The 24,506-nt window shown below is 32.2% G+C and overlaps 1 protein-coding gene, 1 long non-coding RNA gene and 3 other non-coding genes across 5 annotated transcripts; 2 read left to right on the forward strand and 3 right to left on the reverse strand.

Annotated features, from left to right (window-relative positions):
• The first annotated feature begins 6,833 nt into the window (after nt 1-6,833).
• Nucleotides 6,834-6,905, forward strand: Trnac-gca. Its single transcript has one exon. It is a non-coding gene; the product is annotated as a tRNA-Cys (tRNA).
• Nucleotides 6,906-10,519: 3,614 nt separating this feature from the next.
• On the reverse strand, nt 10,520-15,110 carry LOC117330688. Its single transcript, XR_004533386.1, has 2 exons — nt 15,014-15,110; nt 10,520-14,546 (listed from the first exon to the last, which is right to left on the reverse strand). It is a non-coding gene; the product is annotated as an uncharacterized LOC117330688 (long non-coding RNA).
• Nucleotides 15,111-15,725: 615 nt separating this feature from the next.
• Trnac-gca lies at nt 15,726-15,797 on the forward strand. Its single transcript has one exon. It is a non-coding gene; the product is annotated as a tRNA-Cys (tRNA).
• Nucleotides 15,798-16,233: 436 nt separating this feature from the next.
• Nucleotides 16,234-16,305, reverse strand: Trnac-gca. The gene has a single exon. It is a non-coding gene; the product is annotated as a tRNA-Cys (tRNA).
• Nucleotides 16,306-18,754: 2,449 nt separating this feature from the next.
• Nucleotides 18,755-21,260, reverse strand: LOC117331183 (amine sulfotransferase-like). The gene is made up of 4 exons (XM_033889781.1): nt 21,110-21,260; nt 20,332-20,441; nt 19,645-19,831; nt 18,755-18,870 (listed from the first exon to the last, which is right to left on the reverse strand). The coding sequence occupies exons 1-4, from the start codon at nt 21,258-21,260 to the stop codon at nt 18,755-18,757; spliced, it is 564 nt and encodes a 187-aa protein (XP_033745672.1).
• Nucleotides 21,261-24,506: the final 3,246 nt, after the last annotated feature.

Here is a 24,506-nt window from a genome sequence, read left to right on the forward strand (position 1 = left end):
AAGTTTGATGGAACTTGTTATGCAGATATATATTAACAAGATCTTGGACGAGTTTGAAAATGGAAATTATTCAACAGTAACTTACAGGTTATTGACCTTGGTAATGATATTATTGGACTTTGTGAACTGGATAACTGAAGTAAATATCAACCAATTTTGATGAAACTTTGTATGCAGCCATATATCGACAAGATCTCGGATGAGTTCGAAAAAAAACGAAATTATTCGACAGTAAGTTACAGTTATTTCCCTTTGTAATAATTTCGTTGTTGTTAGCTCACCTTGTCTGAAGGGAGATGCAGTTCAAAAGTAGGAAAATATTTGAAATATAGCTGAAATTAGAGTAATTTTTCATCATTACGAAATATTCGAATGAGCGATGCAGGCGGTCTGGGCCTCTTGATATAATAATATGAGTTATCGTGCACATCTTTGATGAAGCTCGTGGCATATCAAATTATTGAATTTTTTCAATAAATTCCACGACGGTCACGAGTGTAAGTTCCTCTATATAAGCCATTTCAACATGGTACGTTCTGGTTTACATTGTGCTGGTAGGAAATGGTTGATAGGAAATTCATCGCGATCATTGTTTATTTGTACATTACAGATAACTTCAAAAATAGAAGCGAACTTTTAACTCTCAAAAGCAAATATGGTTACCTGGTGTCTGTATTGTTCTGACACCCTAAATTAAATGTGGTGTGGTCATACATCTGCTCATCATTGAAAGTCAGGTCTCCATTTGACTTTAATTTCAAAAGTGATCGGGACACCCATATGGAATATAGAATAGGTTCAGACGTTGATAATCTTAAAAGTGGCACAGGTCAGAATTTCGTATATGACCAATTAGTTTCCATCTCTTTATTTTCATTTTATGAAGAGGAATATCGATGAGATAAATTGGTTACCATACCAGTTTGTACAGCACCAGTCTTTTTGATTTAAACATGTTTTTTGTCAAAACACAAATGGGATTAGACAAGTATATATCTTATAATCCGTCTTTTCCGTATAACATAAATGATGAAATGAATATACATGACCGAAAATAATAAGGACAATTGATGATGATGTGAACATGTCAAAAACAAAAATAAGATAAATTTACCATAAACATATGTCGTGAAGTCACTGTACCAACATGTCTGGATTGGCTATGAATTAATTACAATGTAAAGCTATGGAGATACATATTTTCTGTTTGTTTGTTTGTTTGTTTATTTGTAAACACATTTAGCTAAATTGCTTGCTCCAATACGAGTCTTACCAGTGGAGGTCCGGTTTCTATCATTGTTTCGGGAGGAGTAGCGATGAAATGATGTATGTATCGATATTTAAAAACGTATTTAGTAATACATCGATGCTCGCGATTTTTGAATGCCAGTTAATGTCCTTCTTCCGTTTCCTTCACCGGGATATTTTCTTTATTTCGAACTCAATGATGTTTCTGATAAAGAAAAGATTGCACAGGAGCAAATTCCTACAACTGTTGCCACCCTCACAATTCTGAACAACAAGTAAAACAATACAAAACAGTTAACAATGTTTTATTTTTCATTAATACAACAATCATTTTTCATTTTTCGGGATACAGCCAGCGCACACAAATTATAAAAGTTAAAAAAAAAAGCAACAACAAAACCAAAAATAAAAAAAATAAATAAATAAATACAATACAATAAAATAAATAAATACTACTTTTTATCGCGCCAGAATATAGTCATCTTAGATTTCTGAAAACGGGAAAACTGTATACATACTGTATATATGAATATTCCAAAAACACATCTTGGTTATATGATAAATGTAATGTTAAATAAATTTCATTTTGGTGCATTTTCACCAATCGCTTATATATATGATCTACACATTAGACCTACGACTTATACTTGTTATTGAAGAAGAACATGTTTACATTGTCTGGCATTGTTTGATTGTATATGACATAATATTGGATGTGACTTCTTTCATATAAAATGGAAACCTACGTGATGTCATATATATAATACAGCATTCTAATCGTATTCAATTTGCGCAAATGACAGCATTGCAGATCTGAATTATTTCAAGAATATGACAATGCTTTCTTCTCACTTTTGAATTTTGTACATGCAAATGGAATTATATAGCAGTTGAAAACTACATAATTATCTTAATGTCCTATAAGATAGAGTTTTGTAACATTATTCCTGTGCAATTAATTAATATTTTACATTGAATGAATCTACAACTAACATGTACAATTCAACACATTTTTTTACACACAAACTAAACTAAAATCTAATGTAATTCGATGACGTAATACCAAAGCTCTTGTTACATATGGATACTTAGATTATACAATAATGTTCACGAAAAAAATGATAATATAGCGAATACAACTCTACACTTATTTTTGAGACGAAGGATTCTGCAGAAGACAATAAAGATATTCGCACCTTTCAAAACAATTTGAAAGATAGACAGTAGAACCAAAATGAATTAACCAAAATCATACAGATGTTTCATCTTTTTTGGAGTCGTCAGTGATGCTAATTAAGGATCTACAGTGTATAATGATGATAGGAGACGAATATATTTGAATCATATCAAAGGAAATGTCAAAATCTGGACAGGGAAATGCAAAAGCCCCAAATTAAGACAAATTGATTCATCGGAAGAAAAGTAGCTAATTATATTCTAGAATTCAATTCGTAGGAAGGGTATAATGGTACAGATGTTATCAATCCCTTTGATAGTATTGGTTATCAAATAGAATGATCATTGTTAATATAATTATTATTTTCTTACAAAAATATAAAAAAAAAAAACAATAGTTTAACACGCACAAACATAGAAGTTAAAATGTGTCTGCTGACAATAGTGGATTAGTTTATATGTACAGTATGGGTACAGACTATTTCGATTATAAGTGTTATATATACAGTATGGGTACAGACTATTTCGATTATAAGTATTATATTTACAGTATGGGTACAGACTATTTCGATTATAAGTGTTATATGTACGGTATGGGTACAGACTATTTCGATTATAAGTGTTATATGTACGGTATGGGTACAGACTATTTCGATTATAAGTGTTATATGTACAGTATGGGTACAGACTATTTCGATTATAAGTGTTATATTTACAGTATGGGTACAGACTATTTCGATTATAAGTGTTATATTTACAGTATGGGTACAGACTATTTCGATTATAAGTGTTATATATACAGTATGGGTACAGACTATTTCGATTATAAGTGTTATATGTACAGTATGGGTACAGACTATTTCGATTATAAGTGTTATATGTACAATATGGGAACAGACTATTTCGATTATAAGTGTTATATGTACAATGTGGGTACAGACTATTGACAGACTAAGTGTATAATCAACATTACAAGATTATTCAAACGCACGATGAAATCATTATGGTTTATTACTGTACAACTTATAGTACATAAAAATAGTAGTAGATTGTATGTTAATGGTTGAAGACTTACACAACAATGATGTATTCATCAAAAACAACAAAAAAGCTGTATACAACAAATTCTGATTTCAGGAACTCTATATGTGTCAACTATATTCCCATCCAATCACCTAAAACCTCAATGTTACTGTAAACACAAGAACTGAAGAAACATATTGATGAAATTCTAATAAATTGATCTATATAAAGCTATTTACATCTACTCTAGTATCCAGATTTGACGACGTGGGCCTAAACACGAGTAAGTTCCTTATTCCTTTATGTCACGTGATCTCCTCTATTAAAGACACTCGTTATCGATTTGGTGTGTAGAGTTTTGGACGGTCTTTGCTTTTTCCAGTTTTCCAAGTGATTCAAGAAGTTTTCGTTATGTGCATATTTTAGGCAGCGTGCAAACCCGTACATACCAATGTTTAAAAATCCGTCTTGAATATATCTTTCTTTTAAAAGTTTGATCGTTTTCATATATGAAACTTTTCCGATAGAAACATATCGTGGTTTTCTCAGTCAAAACTGTTTTTCGTTGAGCACTAGTATTCCATACTGCAAAAGTCAAAATTCATCGGTTCTGTCACTGACTCAGAGCTGTTCGTGACTAGCCTCGCATGCACACTTAGTTTGCTGTTTTTGAGATCTTCCAGAATATTATTATCACACTACACAATATAATTGGTTTATCAATATACACATCGTATTAAGCAGAACTATGTTGTAGAATGTATCATTGACATACATGTATATTAGAGTATCTAAGTCTGTGGAAATATGTAAGTATTCTAGTGGCTTAAGACACAACAATGCTTATATACTGTAAAACTATGAAATGTGATGAAAATAATGTCAGAAACTACATATAAAATGTCTCGCATATTCACAAAGATGTTCGTAATACTCTTTTATATGAATATCATTATCACGAACAAGTAAGAAAAAATATATAAAAAAAAACTTTGAATCAAACAATGAAAAGCTAATTAACTGATCTATATACATAATTCTGTTTACATATACTTATACACAGATATCGAACAGAACATTTCATCACATTATCACGATCCATATTTGACTTTAAAGCATATCGAAACGATGTTTTCTGAGTTATGTAATAAAAGTACTAGTATCTTATATTTGTTTTCATTTCGATTGTGGTTTTACGAAACTCTTGAAAATTTTGATTTTTTGCTCGCTAAGACTCCCAAAAATAAAAAATAAATTATAATACTTGTTTTGAAAACGCTCAAATAAACTGAGGACTCATTTAAGATTATATATCTATCCATTACTATAACCTGCCAGGCTATTTAGAAATAACTAAATAGCGGGGCCTCAGCATGAGAAGGTTGTTCTTTATGCCTTGATATCAATTACCCTAGTGGATGTGAAGGATTTGGCGATGTTCATTAAAATGAACTGGACTTTCCAGAGATATTTTAACTGATAACAAGACTCAAAACATTTAAATAATTTCACTGTTTTCAGAGTTAACACAATTCATTCCTGATTACGATTATATCCAATCATTCTTCGTCAAGGTTAGGGATTGTTTTTTATTTCATTATCCCAAACTACAACAGTCAAAATAAACGGTTCTGATTAGATATTCCTTCATCCGGAAAGACCTGTTCATGACTAACTCGCATGTCTTTCCATCTTCCAGGTAGGACGTTGAAATCTCGAATTCACTCTCAAACGATGTTATTTATTAATGATTGTATCCTTACATTACGTCTAACGTTTACATGTCGTTAACACAGCAATCTTCAGATTTTGGTCATCTAATTGGATCGTCGCTGTTTTCATCCTCGATGTTTCCGTTGTTTTCTATTTCATTCTCAACCTTCACTACTTTTCCCTGTCTTACAGTTTTTGATATATCACAATCTATCTCAACTCCTTTAACACATGTCATTGCTTTCATCACGTAAATCCCATCCACGATTTCTCTTCCCCGGCGATATAGGGGTCGAGACACACTCCGACAGAAACAGGAGGTACCCGTGTGACCTTTGTACCCAAATACGTCATAGCTCACGTCCTTTGCTTCCTTGTGAAATTGGGCGTGGCTATTTACGAATCTAATGAGGTCAAGTGATTGTCCTGACCACGGGCTCCATATAGTGGACACTTCTGAAATGTTAGCCATACTTTTGAGAAAACTGATTTTCTAAATATCTTACCTTCTTATTTTAATTTTCAATTCTTTCACAGAAAATAAATTCAAATAATTATTTACATTAATCTGATACGATTTGTTTATATTTCTGCTCAAGATAAACAAAAAGAAAAAAAAAGAAAAGAAAAATTTTGAAATGCACTTGTGTACAATTTATCTAATGTATGTGATTATTTTTTTGAAACAATCGTTTTTAGGTACAATATAAACCGTAAAATATATACCTTTTTCTGATAGATTTGTATAGAAAGTATAGAAAACTGTATATGAAAATAATCGAATTAAATATTGAATGAAAAAAATTATACATCAATTGTTTTATATTTAGGATAGAGTTTCATAGTATTAGACAAGAACAAAATCAAGTGAATTGAAGTGTCATAAATAAGTTAATACCATTCAACGGTAAAGCAGTATGGCATACATACCTCGGTGTCCCCCTGTCCTCTCCTCTCTGCCAACATGGACACTTCTCAGCTATTTATATATAATACTTAAAACGCCTGGTTTACGATTCCTGACGTCATAGTCAGGTATATTTATAGATAAGATACGCCTCGTCAGCAGACGACTGGTGTACGATTTAGATTTTAATACGCGACTGGTGTACGATTTCTGAAGTTACAGTCGGTATATTTATAGAATATCACATCGGAAGTGTTTTGTCAGCAGACGACTCTAGTACGATTTCCAACCATATCAAACGCATGTCTAACGATTCATGTATTGACATTAGCTATTTATACGTTGGTAGAACGTCTTATGTATACTAACTGACAAACACACACACAGTATGTGTGTATATGTATGTACAAGTATATCCTGAATTCAATTTAAAAATCGATAGTTCATTTATTCATCAGTAATCATGGTATTACACTAATGAAAAATCATCATTCGCTCTTCTGATACCAAAATATTCATGATAATGGATAAATGAACCAATGATGTAATAATCCATATACAACAATCGACTAATAATATATATATAACATTACTCAATCTATAAAGAAAACTTACTAAGTTTATTGCCGACAAGTCGTTAGACTTCGATTTTGATCCCAATTTACTAGTTAACTAAATGTTATATTAAATGAGATAAAATTAAAATAAATGTTAAGGTACACTTGTCAGAAAATTTTATCGGTTTGAATATCGTTGGTTGGAAGAAGGGGATATAGCTCAGTGGTAGAGCATTCGACTGCAGATCGAGAGGTCCCTGGTTCGAACCCGGGTGTCCCCTCATTTTTACCAGTACATTTCCTCTGCATACATAAACCATATCAGATTACGTGGTATGACCTTTTGGTCAGAAACACAAAATATATCATAGTATGTTATAATATTGCGTAGTTTTTCTTTTAAGTTATAAGTTTTAGATATTTCTAGCCGGTGACGAGCTTTTGATTGAAAATATTCAAGCGGGTCCGTAGGATGCATCAATCGAATTATGTACCTGCTTGAAAATATCTTCCAAGGAACTGTTACCATTGGAATTGAACTGAAAATATATTCACAAAAGATAATTTCTGAACTCCTATAGTTTCGTTACAAAACTGAAGATATAAGATATTTTCTAATTGTCACTTGAGAGTGTTGACATATATAATGTAAAAAATAGCAACTGTCACAAATTTTTCCAAAATAACAGACAGAAATGAAACCGCAAATCTATCTTATGATCGGTTTAAACGGTTGCTGATGTATGTGAAGTGTGAATGAATACAAATGATTTGATATTGGATACGACGCGACATATTTTGAAAATACATTACGTTCTTCAGATTTGTCATTCAGAAATGGTCTTGAAACTTTGGTCAGAAATTTTAAGGTGGATCATTTAGAAAAAAATGTTTTTGTGGTCTCGAATTGGCAAACACATGCAGATGATTTCGATTTCAGAATATCTAGCCAGGTAGAAGTAGGCATCAGAAGCAATTTTCTGATTTTCAGATTTAATGGCAACTTGTATAATTTGAAAACTAATCAAGTTTGATCTATTATTTATACGAATTGATAAAGAATGAAGATGAAGAAACTAAATAAATAAATAACTGGACATGACAAGCAGAGAGATATCCCACAGAATGCATTTAAATCAGAAGTCCTGTGTACATTTCAAATGTGATCATAAATAATCAGCAATAGCAATGACAAGACTTAACTACGAGTTTATAGATGTATATATAGTGCTTTTCACAGCTTACCTCAGGAGGAATTGAAGGCAATTGACTGATAAGAAAATTAATATTTGAAGGGAAATCAGTTGTATTGCATTAAATAAAATTATAAAAAGAGGCAATATAGTGCATAGCAGGGTGTTTTATTTTGTGCAGTCATTGGACCTTGTACTGTAGTTCCTCAATGTTAAAGCTGTCAATTATGGCTTGTATGCATGCATCCTAAAGAAATGTTGAAGAACACATATGTTGGTCTATTTCTCATCTGTTTGTAATTACATTTAGCAGATTTATTGAGATATAGCTGTAATGTGGAACCATTCTTTCACCTTTTCAGAATTATTTCTTGAGTTTTAAATTTCAGGATCAGAATATCCTAACAATACCAAATATATACTGAAAATTTGGTAATTGTCCCCGTCTGCTGAAAAGCCAAAAGCCCGTAGTATTGGACATTAAACCAGTTCATAATAATTATATAAAAGTAATACCTTCGTGAAAATAAATGTAAAATGTCCGTATAAAAATAAGAGGACAAATTTGAGCCCTACGGGTAAAGTTGGTAAAATAATGTTACCGGAAGAGTATAGTATACATGACCTCTCATTCAGTTTATTGAAATCTTTAAGAGTATAGACTAAATATCTTTTTCCTACTGAATGAGAAGATAAAAACATTGTTTGATTTTGAAATCGAGGAAGTATGTGTCAAGATTGATTCGGAATCTTAATTCATTTTACGCTTAATTAGTTTTTCTTTGTGAAGTCATTGTTAAGTTTTTAAATAGTTTTATTTTTCAAACTCTCTTTACACACATATCCACACACACATCTATTTCAAAATAGACTGTTATTGGTGTCATCTATATGTTGCCCTCTAAGTTTACTTTGAAACATGACGGAATCATGCAGGGAATATGTATTGGTAAACATTTTTGTTTGTTTTGTTTTGCCATTATACATGACTGAGTAAGCAATTTAACGATTATGATAATATGTTAAATTATTTTCGTCAAAATTGGGAAGAAATATTCTGCATTTGAGCAATTTTGTATGTGACATCAAGTATTTTGGTAGCGAGTCATAATCCCATAATCCCGACATAGAAGTTTGCTTCTCTTTTCATTTACATTGTTACATCACCTGGTCAAAAGGACCAAGGTGAGCTAATGCCATAAGTTATTCGACAGTAACTTACAGAGTTATTGCCCTTTGTAATAATATTATCATTGGACCTTGTGAAGACGATAACTGAAGTAAATATAATAACCTAGTTTGATGAAACTTGTTACGCAGATATATATTAAAAAGATCTTGTACGAGTTTGAAAATGGAAATTATTCGACAGTTACTTACAGTTATTGCCCTTGGTAATGGTATGGGACTTTGTGAACTCAATAACTGAAGCAATTTGACTTGAATTTCAAAAAGTAACCGGGACACCATGGCAGCAATATTGAATGTAGAATAGGTCCAGATGTCGGCTATAATGAAAGTGGCCCAGGCCAGAATTTCGTACAGACCGATTGCATGTTCATCTCTGGGTCTTCATTTGATTATTAGAAATATCGATGAGATAAATTGAAAGTTGGTTACCATAAAACATGGAGAATAACGACCGTCGTAAATGCAGCAAGCGTCCGGACATGTACTGACCATAACTGTGTTACCAGTGAGGATCTGGGTTCTATCATTTAATCAAGAGGAGTACCGTTAAAAAGATATTTAGGATTTAGATATACATCAGTACTAGCGATTTTTAATAGGCACATGGGAGCGACAGCTCGGTCGGTTAGAGCGCCGGCCACGTAACCTGTATGGCTAAACATGTTATTAAGTTAAGACTTTATGACAAGTACTTCCGGAAAAGGCAGAGTGATGTACACAATTCACCAAATGGCAATGTTATAGAATTTTTAAGGATAACTGTAATTTTGAAAATTATTTAGATACTTTAGCTGATAAAGATAGAGTATTGTTTTGTAAATTCGCACAACTAATCATAAATTTGTTGTTGAAACTGGCAGATGGCACCAGATTGAGTATAAGGAAAGAAAATGTCCACACTGTAATGGTCAGCAAATTGGTATGATTTCATTATTTACTTGAATGTACAGTGTTATCTGCTCATTGAATGTTATATATTGACAAATAATATTGTCAAGACCAAATATTAATTTTAACGAAGTAATGAATATAAGTAATATTAAAAAAACTAATGAAAATGTGTACATTTATCAGACTAATTAATAACATGATCTGTCCTCCTTGGTAAAAATGAAAATGTTTTGTGAATCAGTTCTGTGTATCAACTACGAACACTACTGTAATTGTATATATTATATTGTAAATATGTTTTCTCTACAGATCATGTCAGTATGTGAAAAGAGAATAAAATGAATTTGAATTAATTTCAGGTGAAGATCTGAGATGCGTGATTCGACGCTCTCTAGTTATATAACCGTGTCGGCTGTGTTTCTCAGGGTTCACGAGAGGATAAACCCAGCAAAAAAACAAACAAAATTTGATTTGCGAATGAAGGTCCTTCCTCTGTTTCTTTCACTGAGGTATTTTCTTTATTATGAATTCAATGAAGTTTCTGAAGAAAAAGATAGGAGCACATTCCTACAACTGTTTCAACATCCTCAATTCTGAGTAACAAATACAACAATATAAAACAAGTTAACAATGTTTTATTCTTCATAAATTAACAAACATTTTTATTATTCACGACATAGGTACAAGTAATTACAGCTGTACAGGACATTTAAAAAAAACCAAACATTTTTTTTTCACGAATATTCCCGAAACACATTCTGGTTGGTTATACATGATCATCGTAATCTTAAATTTATTTTATTTTATTACAATGTTCTCTGCTCGCTTATATAACCAACACATTAGATTTTACTTGATATTATTTCCATTGTCTGGCATTGTTTGATTATATATGGCATGATATTGGGTGCGACTTCTTTAAATGAAATGGAAATGTCATGTACACAGTACAGAATTTTAATCGTGTTCTATTTGCACAAATGACAACATTGCAGCTCTCAGATAAAACACAGTTCAGTAAGAGAATTCTGACGTATAAAATACATTCCCATTTCAGATGCCTATAAGTTAAACATATAGGTGTGAAAAAATGGGATATTGATAAAAAAAAGATGAAAAAGAAAAAATATCAATATTTACATGAATATTTTATATATGTTTTAAATTGACTGAAGCTTATAACCACACTGCGCTTAAGGTATCACTTGTTGCAAACATCCATTACATAATTGATATCACCTGCCTATCATTAGGTATAATACCTTATATCACACGAGCTTGACTTGGTTATACTATTCAAAACACACACAGAGTAATAATATAGACCGTTAGTAACCTTTATACATAGCATTTACCACGTCATTACTAAGTGTATAGTACAAGCCACCCACCGGTATATTCATTATCTTAGTATTGGCGATTAGTTAATTATTAGTTATAACATCCTACGTAACACAACTACAATGTAATGTTTTAGTTTTTTTTTCAATGTCGTAAACATATGATTTCGATTTAGCTTCTTTTCGAGTATTGTAGATACAAGTCCTATTAATACGTACTAAGGGAATAAACATTTCACATGCAAATATCTTTTGTATTTTTTTTGTTTTGTTTTTGTCCGTACACATATATAACATGAAATAATATATATAACATCTTTTGTATCAATAAACATTAAACATAATTTTACCCTAAAAATAGAGCCCTTCCCCCTAAATGTAGATAATGTAGAGAATTTATGATGGGATAAAAATATTAATGGGGATTGTTAAGTGCGTTATGTTTTGAAAATAATGTCTTACATTCTACACACAAACAAAAATAAAATCGGAGGTAATACAATGTCATGCTGAAGACCTAAAGTGATCAGAACATGTGACTAAACTCGAAACAGAAGAAATGTCAAAATCTGGATGGGGACTTGCAAAGAAACCTAAATTAAGACAAATTAATTCATCGGAAGGAAAGCAGTTACATAACTATATTTGCAGTGGGTATAATGATATAGATTGATCAATCTGTTTAATAGCAAATTGAATTAATGTTATTGTTAACATAATTCTTTAAATTTGAAAAAAAAAAAAAAAAAATGAAAAAAATCTAAAACTTGCACAAGCCTAAGACATACTTTAAACATGCATGCTGATAATAGCTCACTAAACTATCTACATGTATGGGTACACACTATTTTGATTATAGGTCTGTAATAAATACAACCAGATTATTGACATACATGATACAGTAATATTTGGTTGATAGTTATACAACTAATATTACACAAAACTAGTAGTAGAATGTACGTTAATGGCAAAAGACTTACACAACAATGCCGTATACATATATACAACCTATTCTGATATCTGAAAATCTATCTATGTCAACCATATTCACATGCAATTATTTAAACCTACAATTTTACTCCAAACACAATCACTGAAGAAACATATCCATAAACTATGAAATTCTAATCAATTTATCTGTATAAAGCTATTTACATCTACTCCAGTATCCAGATTTGACGATGTGGGCCTAAAGACGAGTAAGTTCCTTATTCCTTTATGTCACGTGATCTCCTCTATTAAAGACACTCGTTATCAATTTGGTGTGTAGAGTTTCGGACGGTCTTTGCTTTTCCAGTTTTCCAAGTGATACAAGAAGTTTTCGTTATGGACATATTTTAGGCATCGGACAAACATGCCAGGTTTTAATAATCCGTCTTAAATATCGTTGTCAGATACGACACTTTTCCGATAGAAACATATCGTGGTTTTCCCAGTCAAAGCTACGATTTTTTTCATAGAAAACTAGTATTCTATACTGCAAAAGTCAAAATTAAACGGTTCTGAATGTTGACACACTGTCTTTGGCTCAGAGATGTTCATGAATAGACTCGCATGCACACTTTGTTTGCTGTTTTTGAGATCTTCCAGAATAATATTCAAAAGAGTTATATGAATTTAAGAAAAAATCTCGATGATTAGAATACACTTTCCTGACGTTCATTGGTACCGTTATCCTCAAAACATACTTCTAAAGTTTTCAAGCCTTGAAAGCATTCAACGTTCAACACGATGGTCATATTACTAGTGTTCCACGTGATCATCGTACTAGTATACAGATAATACTACACAGGCTACAACAGTATTTATAGTATTTGACTTTTAAGTATAATATCACACTACACAATATAATTGGTTTATCAATATATACATTGTATTAAGCAGAATATGTTGTAGAATGTATCATTGACATACATGTATATTAGAGTATCTAAGTCTGTGGAAATATGTAAGTATTCTAGTGGCTTTAGACACAACAATGCTTATATACTGTAAAACTATAAAATGTAATAAAAATAATGTCAGAAACTATATACAATTTAAAAAAAATAAAACTTTGAATCAAACAATGCAAAGCTAATCAACTGATCTTTGTACATAATTCTGTTTACATACTTATATACATGTACAGATATCGAACAGAACTTTTCATCACATAATCAGCCATCCATATTTACACTTTAAAGCATATCGAAAGGTATGTTATGTGATAAAAGTACTAGTATCTTATATTTGTTTTCATTTCTTATGTGATTTTACGAAACCCGTCTTGAAATTTTGATTTTTGCTCGCCAAGGCTTCCAAAAATAAATAAAAAAATATAATACTAATTTCGTAAAAGCTCAAAATGAGGACTCATTTCAGATCCTATATCTTTTCGTTACTATAACCTGCCAGGCTATCTAGAAACAACTACATAACGAGGCCTCAGCATGAGAAGGTTGTTCCTTATGCCTTTATATCAATTACCTAGTGGATACGAAGGATTTGGCGATGTTCATTAAAAATGAACTGCACTTTCCACAGATCAAAACTCAAAAATTTTAACTCATTTCAATATTTTCAGAGTTAACACAAATAATTTCTGATTACGATTATATCCAAGCAGTTTTCGTAAAGTTAGGAATTATTGTCAGCAGTCAAAATAAACGGTTCTGATTAGGTATCCCGCCATCCGGACAGACCTGTTCATGACTGACTCGCGTGTCTTTCCATCTTCCAGGTGGGACGTTGAAGTGATATATCGATTTCCTTAAACCCTCAAAATCTCGAATTCACCCTCAAACGATGTTGTTTATTAATGATTGTATCCTCCAATGTTTACACAGGAATCTTCAGATTTTGGTTTATATTATCAGTGTTCCACGCGGTGATCGTGTAGTTAACAAATGATCGCTGCTGGATATAATGTTTTAGAGTAATTGGTACCTTAACAGTTTTAATAAATCGTGTCATCTAATTGGATCGTCGCTGTTTTCATCCTCGACATTTCCGTTGTTTTCTATTTCATTCTCAACCTTCATTACATTTTCCTGTCTTACAGTTTTTGATTGATCACAATCTATCTCAACTCCTTTACCACATGTCATTGCTTTCATCACGTAAATCCCATCCACGATTTCTCTTCCCCGGCGGTATAGGGGTCGAGACACACTCCGACAGAAACAGGAGGTACCCGTGTGACCTTTGTACCCAAATACGTCATAGCTCACGTCCTTTGCTTCCTTGTGAAATTGGGCGTGACTATTTACGAATCCGAGGAGGTCAAGTGATTGTCCTGACCACGGGCTCCATATAGTGGACACTTCTGAAATGTTAGCCATACTTTTGAGAAAACTGATTGTCTAAATATCTTATTATTTGTTATTTCAATTTCCAATTCTTTCACAGAAAATCAATTCAAATAATTATTTACATTAATCTGATACGATTTCTTTATATTTCTGCTTAAGATAAACAAAAAGAAAAAAAAAGAAAAGAAAAAAAATTGAAATGCACTTGTGTACAATTTATCTAATGTATGTGATTGTTTTTTTAAACAATCGTTTTTACGTACAATTTAAACCGTAAAATATATACTTTTTTTCTGATTTTGTATAGAAAATTGTATATGAAATTAATCGAGTTAAATATTCAATGAAAAAAATTATACATCAATTGTTTTATATTTAGGATAGAGTTTCCTAGTATTAGACAAGAACTAAACCAACATTGATATGAAGTGTCATAAATGAGTTAATACTATTCAACGGTAAAGCAGTATGGTATACATACCTCGGTGTCCTCCTGTCCTCTCCTCTCTGCCAACCTGGACACTTCTCAGCTATTTATATACAATACATAAACGATTGGTGTACGATTTCTGACGTCACAGTCAGGTATATTTATAGATAAGATACGCCTCGTCAGCAGACGACTGGTGTACGATTTAGATTTTAATACTCGACTTGTGTACGATTTCCGACGTTACAGTCGGTATATTTATAGAATATCACATCGGAAGTGCTTTGTCAGCAGACGACTCTAGTACGATTTCCGACGAAAGCAAACACATGTATTGACATTAGCTATTTATACGTTGGTAGAACGTCTTATGTATAATAATAGATACGTGTGAATATGTTTATGTATATTGTAAATTCAACTTAAAATCGATAGTTCATTTGTTTACCACTAATCATAGTATTACTCTAATGAAATATCATAATTCGCTCTTCTGATTCCAAAATATTCATAAAATAATGGATAAACTAACTGATGAGCCAATATTGTTATAATCAATATATTATTTCTACAATCGACTGATATATCTATATAACACTGCCTAATCTATAGATCTATAAAGAAAACTGTCTAATTATGTTTATTGTCGACAGGTCGTTAGATTTTGATCTTAAATTATTTGTCAACTAAATAGTATATTGCACCAGATGTACACTTGTTAGAAAAAAACCTTCATTGGTTTTAATATCAGTGGTTAGCATAAGGGGATATAGCTCAGTGGTAGAGCATTCGACTGCAGATCGAGAGGTCCCTGGTTCGAACCCGGGTGTCCCCTCATTTTTTATCCCTTCATTTCCCTGTATCAATAAGCCATATAAGATTATATGGTATAGCCGTTGTGTTTGGTCGGGGACACAAAGCATAAAATCTATCATACTATATGTAATAGTATTGCATAGCTTATGGTTTAATAAGTTTTTGGCATTGCTAGCTGATGTTAAATCTGTTGCTGATGTATGAGGAATTGCGACGTGAAAAACGTGCAGTATTTTTAACTCTTGTGTTGTTACTTAGTATTACTTTTTTCAGAAAAAAAAAATTTTGCACCTGTGTACTGAAATGAAAAATAATGTCTTTTGCTGATTTGAAATTTCTTGACATTTCACTGATTATATGTAAATCTAACTGTATTACCAGGTATTTACAGATTTACTTTCGGTTTATGAATTTCACTTTGTTTCTTAGCATAGAGAAATGTCACAATAAAAATGAGGGGACACCCGGGTTCGAACCAGGGACCTCTCGATCTGCAGTCGAATGCTCTACCACTGAGCTATATCCCCTTCATAGCTAACTCTACCAAGTATGCAAATTTATTTATTAACTTTTCTGATGCAATATCCTTCAACATGTGAAATAGTATCAACATATGAATAAAAAATGAATATCGTGCCGAATGTCCGGATAATACCTATATATTTTCAATACATAGATAAGTTAGTCTTTTCGAGTTGAATGTGACCAATATGTTTATTGTTTGATTGTTTGATGGACATTAGTTACTTTTCCATTAATTTGGACGATTTTTGATATTACTATGTGTTTACTGATGGATAGCTGACGTGTCGTGTTTACAAACACACACGTGATGTGTGTGTTTACCATTCTGTATAACACCGAATGGACAGTACACTGTCAACTACTTATCACCTCGAAAATCGTACAAAAGTCGTCTGTTGACGAGGTGTATCAGAATCTAAATCGAACACATGTCGTCTGCTGAAGAGGTGTATTAGAATCTAAATCGAACACATGTCGTCTGCTGACGAGGGGTATAAGAATATATATCGTACAAAAGACGTCTGATTATGGGGCACTTCAAATTCTATAAATACAACTGACTATGACGTCAGACATCGTACACAAGCCGTCTGCTGACGAGACACTACGCAGTCTATAAATATACCTGACTGTGACGTCAGAAATCGTACACCAGATTTGAGTATCATATATAAATAGCTGAGAAGTGTCCAGGGGGACAGAGAGGACATGAGGACACAGAGTTATCTATGTGATATTTAAGTAGTGTTAGATTTGTGTTACGCTCGAAATAAATTTCGAAACGATGTTAATTTGTTTTTATTCTAAACATGAAAGAATTTTTAAATACATTTTATTAAGTAAATCGGAAGTATATATATTGCAGAGCAATTCTCACCTTAAACTATTGTGGAACTGGAAAAAAAGTTACTTAATTAAAGTTAGTTAATTTGAATAACCATGCTGTTGGTTTTTAGTTAAATGAATTATATAGGTGATTAATAACATTGAAATAGAATATTTTGGAAAAAAGGTATGTTTTTAAATTATGGCTAACCTTTCAGAAGGGGTCAGGACAATCATAAGACCTCAGATTCGTAAAAAGCCACGCGCACTTTAACAAAAAAACAAAGAAGAAATCGTGGATGGGATTTACGTGATGAAGGCAGTGACACACATAATTAAGATGGATAAGTTTAAAATGATAAAAATTTCCGGTCAAAACATATATTATGAAGCGGAGGATGAAATAGAAAATAATCGTAATATATAAGATGAAAACAACTACGATCTGATTAGATGACATAACGTTTTGAATCGTTGATGTACCAATGACACTATAATAGTATATTCTGAAGTGATCGTTTGTTCACAACACGATGGCCACGAATGGCACTGGTAATGTGAACCAAAAATCTGAACATTGCTGTGTTAATGACTTGTGAACCTTGAACGTATGGTAAGGACATGACTGTGTTAACATCGTTTGAGAGTGAATTCGAGATTTTGAAGATTTAAGGAAATCGGTATGTTTCTTCAATTTCCTATGGAAGATAGGAAAACACGCGAGTACGACATGGACAGGTCTGTTCGGATGACAGGATATCGAATCGGAAGTATTTATTTTGACTGTTGTAGTTTCAGATAATGTAATAAAACAACTCCTAACCTTGACGTGTTAACCCTGAAAACAGTGAAATGAATTAAAATGGAAGTTTTGAACCTTAGTTCTAATACCCACAGAAATATTGCTAATTTATCATCACATGAAAAAGAAACTGAATAACCATCCGATGTTTAGATCCTGGTTTCTCCATAGGAATGCATTAAAGAATGTAAGGGGGGAAATAGAGGGGGAATTCTTTGTTAGGAAACTTCGCTAAATTCTGTAATGCTTTATCAAAAAATCGTTTAAGTTGAGGAATAATGATGAAAGTATGTCCAGGTCTAGATATATTTGGAGGTCATAGTAATTGATTTATTTATGTAAATATATAGGCTATATCTAACAGTGTCTTCAGTAATACCAAATATATTTCACGAGTGTGGTTAATATTTTGATATTTACGCACCCGTGAAAAATATTAGCCACACGAGTGAATTAAATTTGGTATTACTGAACACACTGTTAGATATTTTGTTTATTACATTTTATAGCAAAATATACCGAGGCAGCTCAACATCTCCAAGAATTCATTGCAGTCCCCTGTGCATGGTGCCAGATTCACAGGACAGACGGATGGAGGCATTCATTCTTGTATACCACTTCTCGTATTTTTCTGCCGATCTAATTTTGGTAAAATAATGTTCAATTAAAAAACATTTAATGGACTAATTAAAAAATAAAAGATATTACAAAAAAAAAAAGCAAATAAAAATTTTAAAAAATTTGAACTGGACTACTAGTTTATTTGTTATTTCATTAAATCTGATTATACGCTTCCATCATGTCCTGTTGCCCATGAAACCATGTCATTCATAGGAGAATTGGAGATCGATATTGTACTCTTTTATCTCTCTGTCATACAAACTGTCAAACCGTTCGTTTTGTCCAACTGTGAAGTAGTTCTTCCAGTCACCTACAAATCCTGAAAATGAATTAAGCCATTTTACAAAATAGTGTCCTGCTTTACGGCAAACCATTTACAAATATATCTCTCAAAACATATATATCACATAAACTTGTTATATTTCTATTGATTTAATACATGTCTGATGAATGACAAAATTATTCTTTGCAATTTTTATTAAATAGAATTTATATAAAGATATCTTCAAAAACTGAGGAGATATCTCTAAAATATTTACATATCGGATAAAAAGATTGTCTTTAGTAATTTTCGAAAATTAATCTAGAGATAAAGCTATTCACTTTATTCACAGATTGATAAAACTGCTTTAGATATATTGATAAAGCAGTTAAAATACCTCCACGTGTAATAAAAATATGTCTACAAGTAAGAAACATATATAGTTTAACATAATTTTTAAAGCAATACAATAACTCAGATAGATGCATTGTTAAAAGGGTTAAAGAAATCTATATTGTTAAATTGCAATTCAAGTCATAGTATCGCTAATTGAGATTTGTCGTTTCTTTTTTTTTTTATATAGAAATCCGTTTAAGATGCTGGAATAAGTGTTTACTTAGTTTGCCATATTTGCAAAATATTACATAAAGTAAATTATTTGAAAACCTACGAAGACTACGCTTTTAATTTTCAACTTAATAGAAACCGGATATACATACTTTAAATATTTACAATCTGAAAACCACATTTTCAGATAACTAGCTATTAATAGTGAAGAGTTACTTTGCCATTGATAAAATATTGAAATACAAATGAAATTTATAACATTACCCTTTCTGTATATAGATAATCTTCCATTTCTTTTGTTATCTTTCCAGAACTTTGTTTCTCCTGCTTTTGTCTCGTGTTCCTTTTTCATATTTTCAAACTGAACCTTTCTTTCCACATCACGCAAAAAGAATTCTGGTCGATCAAGGTGGAGGAACTCTACTAGGCTGACGATGGTTCCATATAGATTCTGGAAAGATATTGGTCATATTATTACATTACTATGTATATAGGTATAAGAGATATACCAACATTAATATGTCAACAACTTAAGTTACTTAAGCTGGCAAGTCGGAGTCTGGAAAGGAAGGGTGCCAATTTGGGCCTTTCTGGGACAAATCACTAATATTTTGCAGAAAGACACTTTAAGGTCATCTGTATATGGTATGATATTCAAAACATCAGATTTGTTCTGGGTTCAAAGAAAATTCAGGAGTCAAAGGTCACAGAGTTTAAAATGCCAGTTTCATTTTTTGGGCTGATACAAATTCATTAATTGGAGTAAGACTGATATTTTTGAAGTTTCTGTTAAATTTGTTGTCTTAGGTGTAGAAATACAACTTGACAAAAATGTAAAAAAAAAAAAAAAAAAAAATGAAAAAGAAGGTCACAGTGACCTAATTTTACATCTTGTCAGTTTTGCTGGCAAATGCTTTAGAAAAACGACGAAGACAACTTTGTCTAACGAACCTGCTGAACATCTTCATACTTCAGAGATAGAATGTTAAGGTTCTTATTAGTGAGTTTGGCATTTTCCCAATCCTTCACGTACGAAAACCAATTTCCTCCAAATATGGCATCTAAATGGGCAAGAAATTGAACATTTTAATGATCATATTTCCGATGTTCTTATACAATGAAATATAAAATGGAAAAATATTTAAAAGAGAAAGTGGCATAGAGATATTTAAGAAAAATAAATACAGTCATACTTCGTTGTCTCGAACTCTGATAAGTCGAGGATCGAAATTAACCCGAAATGAAAAGTCAGTTCCGACATTAAAAATAAAATATGTAAATTATACTCCGTTACCTCGAATACTCGAGACATCCTTGAAGCTGTTTCAGGCCCCACCCCACCACACTGAATTCGCGATAACGGGGATCGAGTGGATCTTATAACTATTGATCACAATGGAGGTTTAGAGAATAATTGATTTCAAACACATATCAATTTCATGTGTCCAGTTTAAAGATATAATCCAAATTAACAGAAGAAAAAAAACAAACAAACAAACGAACAAAAAACCCAAAAACCAAAAAACAGAAAAACAAAATAAAACAAAAATTAAAAACTAAAAATAACTTCAAGTGTTTATAATGATTTTACTTCTTTATTATCGCAAAGTCATTTTTCTATTTGCTAAATGACTATTCGCCATATTATGGATGTTATCCTTCTTTGCACATTGTATGAATACATCTTATTTATCAATTAGATGATAATCCAAGAGAAAAAAAGTAGTACACTCATCCGATAAGCAGAAATCCAAAAATCCACTGAAATCCCCTTGATATACCGATCCTTTGGCATTATTCCAAAATTCAAACAGAGAAGAGAACGTATCCTTTGGATTTCGTAGAACGTGTACGATCTTTACTTGGCCTTGTCTTGCCATTTCCGGGATCAATGGGAAGGGGAGATGAGTGTGAATGATTCGAGGTGAAGAGAGCTGATCTATTTCACTTATTGGGTAAAAGTCAATCATGTTTGGCGTTCCTCGATACTGAAGGGATTCTGTCCGGACCATTTCTATCATGTTATACACCCAATGTGTTCCTGAAATAACAGTATAAGATGCTTACACTTAGCCCAAATGTGTGAATGCAAATATTCCTTAAAGAATTATACTAAAAGGATACAAGTGAAACTTACCAATCATGGACCTTTAGTGAGGTCAACATGGTGTTATACCGAGCTAGTAGAAAGAAACATTAACCGAGGGCGAAACCAGATGTTAACATAACACCATATTGACCGATTCAAATATCCTTTTTATATTTATATCTTATTATACGACTTAGACGTCATCAACGCAATATTGACTTAATGGTTCTAAAATAGAAACGTCAGGTCTGAACATCGCAATTTGATAACCAGGACTAAAATAGTAACAGGGAATTACCAAATTCTTCAGTATTTTGACCAATCACACAAGAGTATTTTTGATCATCTGGCTAAATAACCATTGTTAATGGCATGGAGACAAAACTACTGTTGGGATTGATAAGAAAAGGTTTGGTTGTATATTGGATACCGACCTACAAAATATAATAAATATGAATAAAAAAAAACCAACAACGCTAAAATCGATAAGGGGACATCGGGGAAAATACTCCAGGATGTTTTGGCGAAGAAAGTTCATGACGTTTACTATTAAAATCTAACTGTTAATGACGTAACCCTGTAACGAAAAAATGTACTATAAGAGTAATTATAATGTAACGGTAAATGAAAAGCATTTGTTATTGTTTTGCAGGATATAAATTATCAAATATATGTGAATATTGTTTATCTTAATTACTTATTGCGATAAATTCTGAATTCATATTGTAAAAAATGGTGTTTTAAGATATCGTTTCATATAACAAAACAGTTATTGACTTTGTTTAAGTTAATGAAAGGAATTGTAACCTTCGAAAGGTGATAGTTTCCTCGGCCTCTGGCCTCGGGGAATATCTCTCAGGTTAACAATCGTTGTATTAACCTAAAGAAAGTAAATAATTATTGTGTAATACTGACCTCCAAATGACCATGTTTTTATTTATGATAACGAGGAAAATCGGACCATATCTAATATATTTAAATATAAATTTGAATATAGCACCTATTCCTTCCCATAATACTATACATTAAAAGTTTCAGCTCATTAAATGGAAAAATGAATTTGTAGTAGTTTTTTTTTTTTTTTTTTTTTTTACATATTTTTGTAGCGGGTGTAAACTTCATATTAAGTGAAAAGGGCCCGGGGTTTGTTCTTCAGATAAATTTATAAGATTGAAAAGATTAAAGCATTCTGAAACATACAATAAAGGATAATAAAGATCTACATGTATCTCTCAAATCATGCACACACAATGCGCACTCGATATAGACGAATCCCTGACAATACCAAGCGAAATGATATTCTTTCAATTTGCTTTATTTACACAGATAGATCAACACTAAAACAGCAACATCAGATAATCTATTTGAATGTTTCTGCAGATCTATACATCCGCTTACATACTAATGCCGTGCAGTGGAGAAATATATAAAAATATTTGCACAAAATTAACACCAAACAACGTAAGTAATAGTCAACTACCAACTTTTACGCTAAAATAACATACATTTATGTCTAAATCTTCATCACGATAACAAAGTCACGACTAAGCTATGTTTTGGCTACCTATAATGAGTCGCAAGTATATATCAAGAACAACAGAGAAGAACTGTTTCCAGTAAATGTCATTTTATTAAATGACGCATAACATGGCAGACATGGTAACAACAATGTCAGCCATGCTGCCTAAACATATTTACAACACAAACAGTATCTTCATATTATATACAACATAAACAATATCTTCATATTATATAGCCAAAAAGGTGGAGCACAAAATACGCCACAGGACTGTAATGATGTAAGTCATTTCAGGCCCGCGCCATCTCGGGTTGGGCATAGTATCGCCATAACGGTTCAAGCCGACTATCACACTAGTGACGTCACAGCTTATAACCAGTCTATAGCGACACCAGTACCAGTGCTTGGTTTGGTTTGTTTTTGTTTAACGTCCTATTAACAGCCAGGGTCATTTAAGAACGTGCCAGGTTTTGGAGGTGGAGGAAAGCCGGAGTACCCGGAGAAAAACCACCGGCCTACGGTCAGTACCTGGCAACTGCCCCACGTAGGTTTCGAACTCGCAACCCAGAGGTGGAGGGCTATTGTTAAAGTGTCGGGAAACTTTAACTGCCCCACGTAGTGTCGGGACACTTTAACCACTATGCCACCGCGGCCCCTAGTCCCAGTGCTGATTGGCTATTGACAGACAAAGAAACATAGCCAGAATTGACGGGTTTTATCTCAGGAAAGAGAAACGGTTTTAGATAAAGTTTCCGATAGCTTCTAATGTTAAAGCAAACGGGTACACAGTTCAAATATCAAAGATCATTTAGCGTTCACTTTAAAGTAACACATTGATTAGAAAAATTGTGCAAAAATATTGTTTTAACATCCCTTTTCCTGATGGGTATACCCTGTGCCTCTACAATATTGACATTACGTAACTGAATTGATATTTAAATGTTCCTTCAGGATATCACGAAAAATACTGACTGCTTACATATTACATATTTCCTGTCACGAATAACTAAATATGTTCTCATTATTATTTACTATAGAAGATTCGCAGGTAACAATGCAGATTGTTTTGAATAACCCAAATGCTATTGAAGGTAATTGATTCGTATGTAAACAGATCTCTAATTTACATTTAATGAGAACCATATTCTCAGACCACTTAAAAACAATATTGACTGGAAAAAGAGGTAGGTAAGGATATTTAAATACTTTCGTATATATACCTGATTTAGGAAACGTACACAGCAACACGTCATCTGGACGGAGGACTAATGACGAAACTTGCTTAAGATGATCTTCTACGTTTCCCGGAAACCTTGGATGAAATTTCAAACCTTTGTAAAGTTTGAAACGAAATATATTCCCATTATTGTCCCTTTCTTCCATTTTCTGCATCGTGAAGTGAAGACGTGTATAGTCTGTTTTCACAGGTAGCTGCAATACTCATTGGCTAAAATATGACTACGTGGCGATCAATACTTTGAGATTAACACGATGTTTTTATTTTTAGAAACAAAGAGT

Source organism: Pecten maximus, chromosome 7, assembly GCF_902652985.1.
Source record: "Pecten maximus chromosome 7, xPecMax1.1, whole genome shotgun sequence".
NCBI lineage: Eukaryota > Metazoa > Mollusca > Bivalvia > Pectinida > Pectinidae > Pecten > Pecten maximus.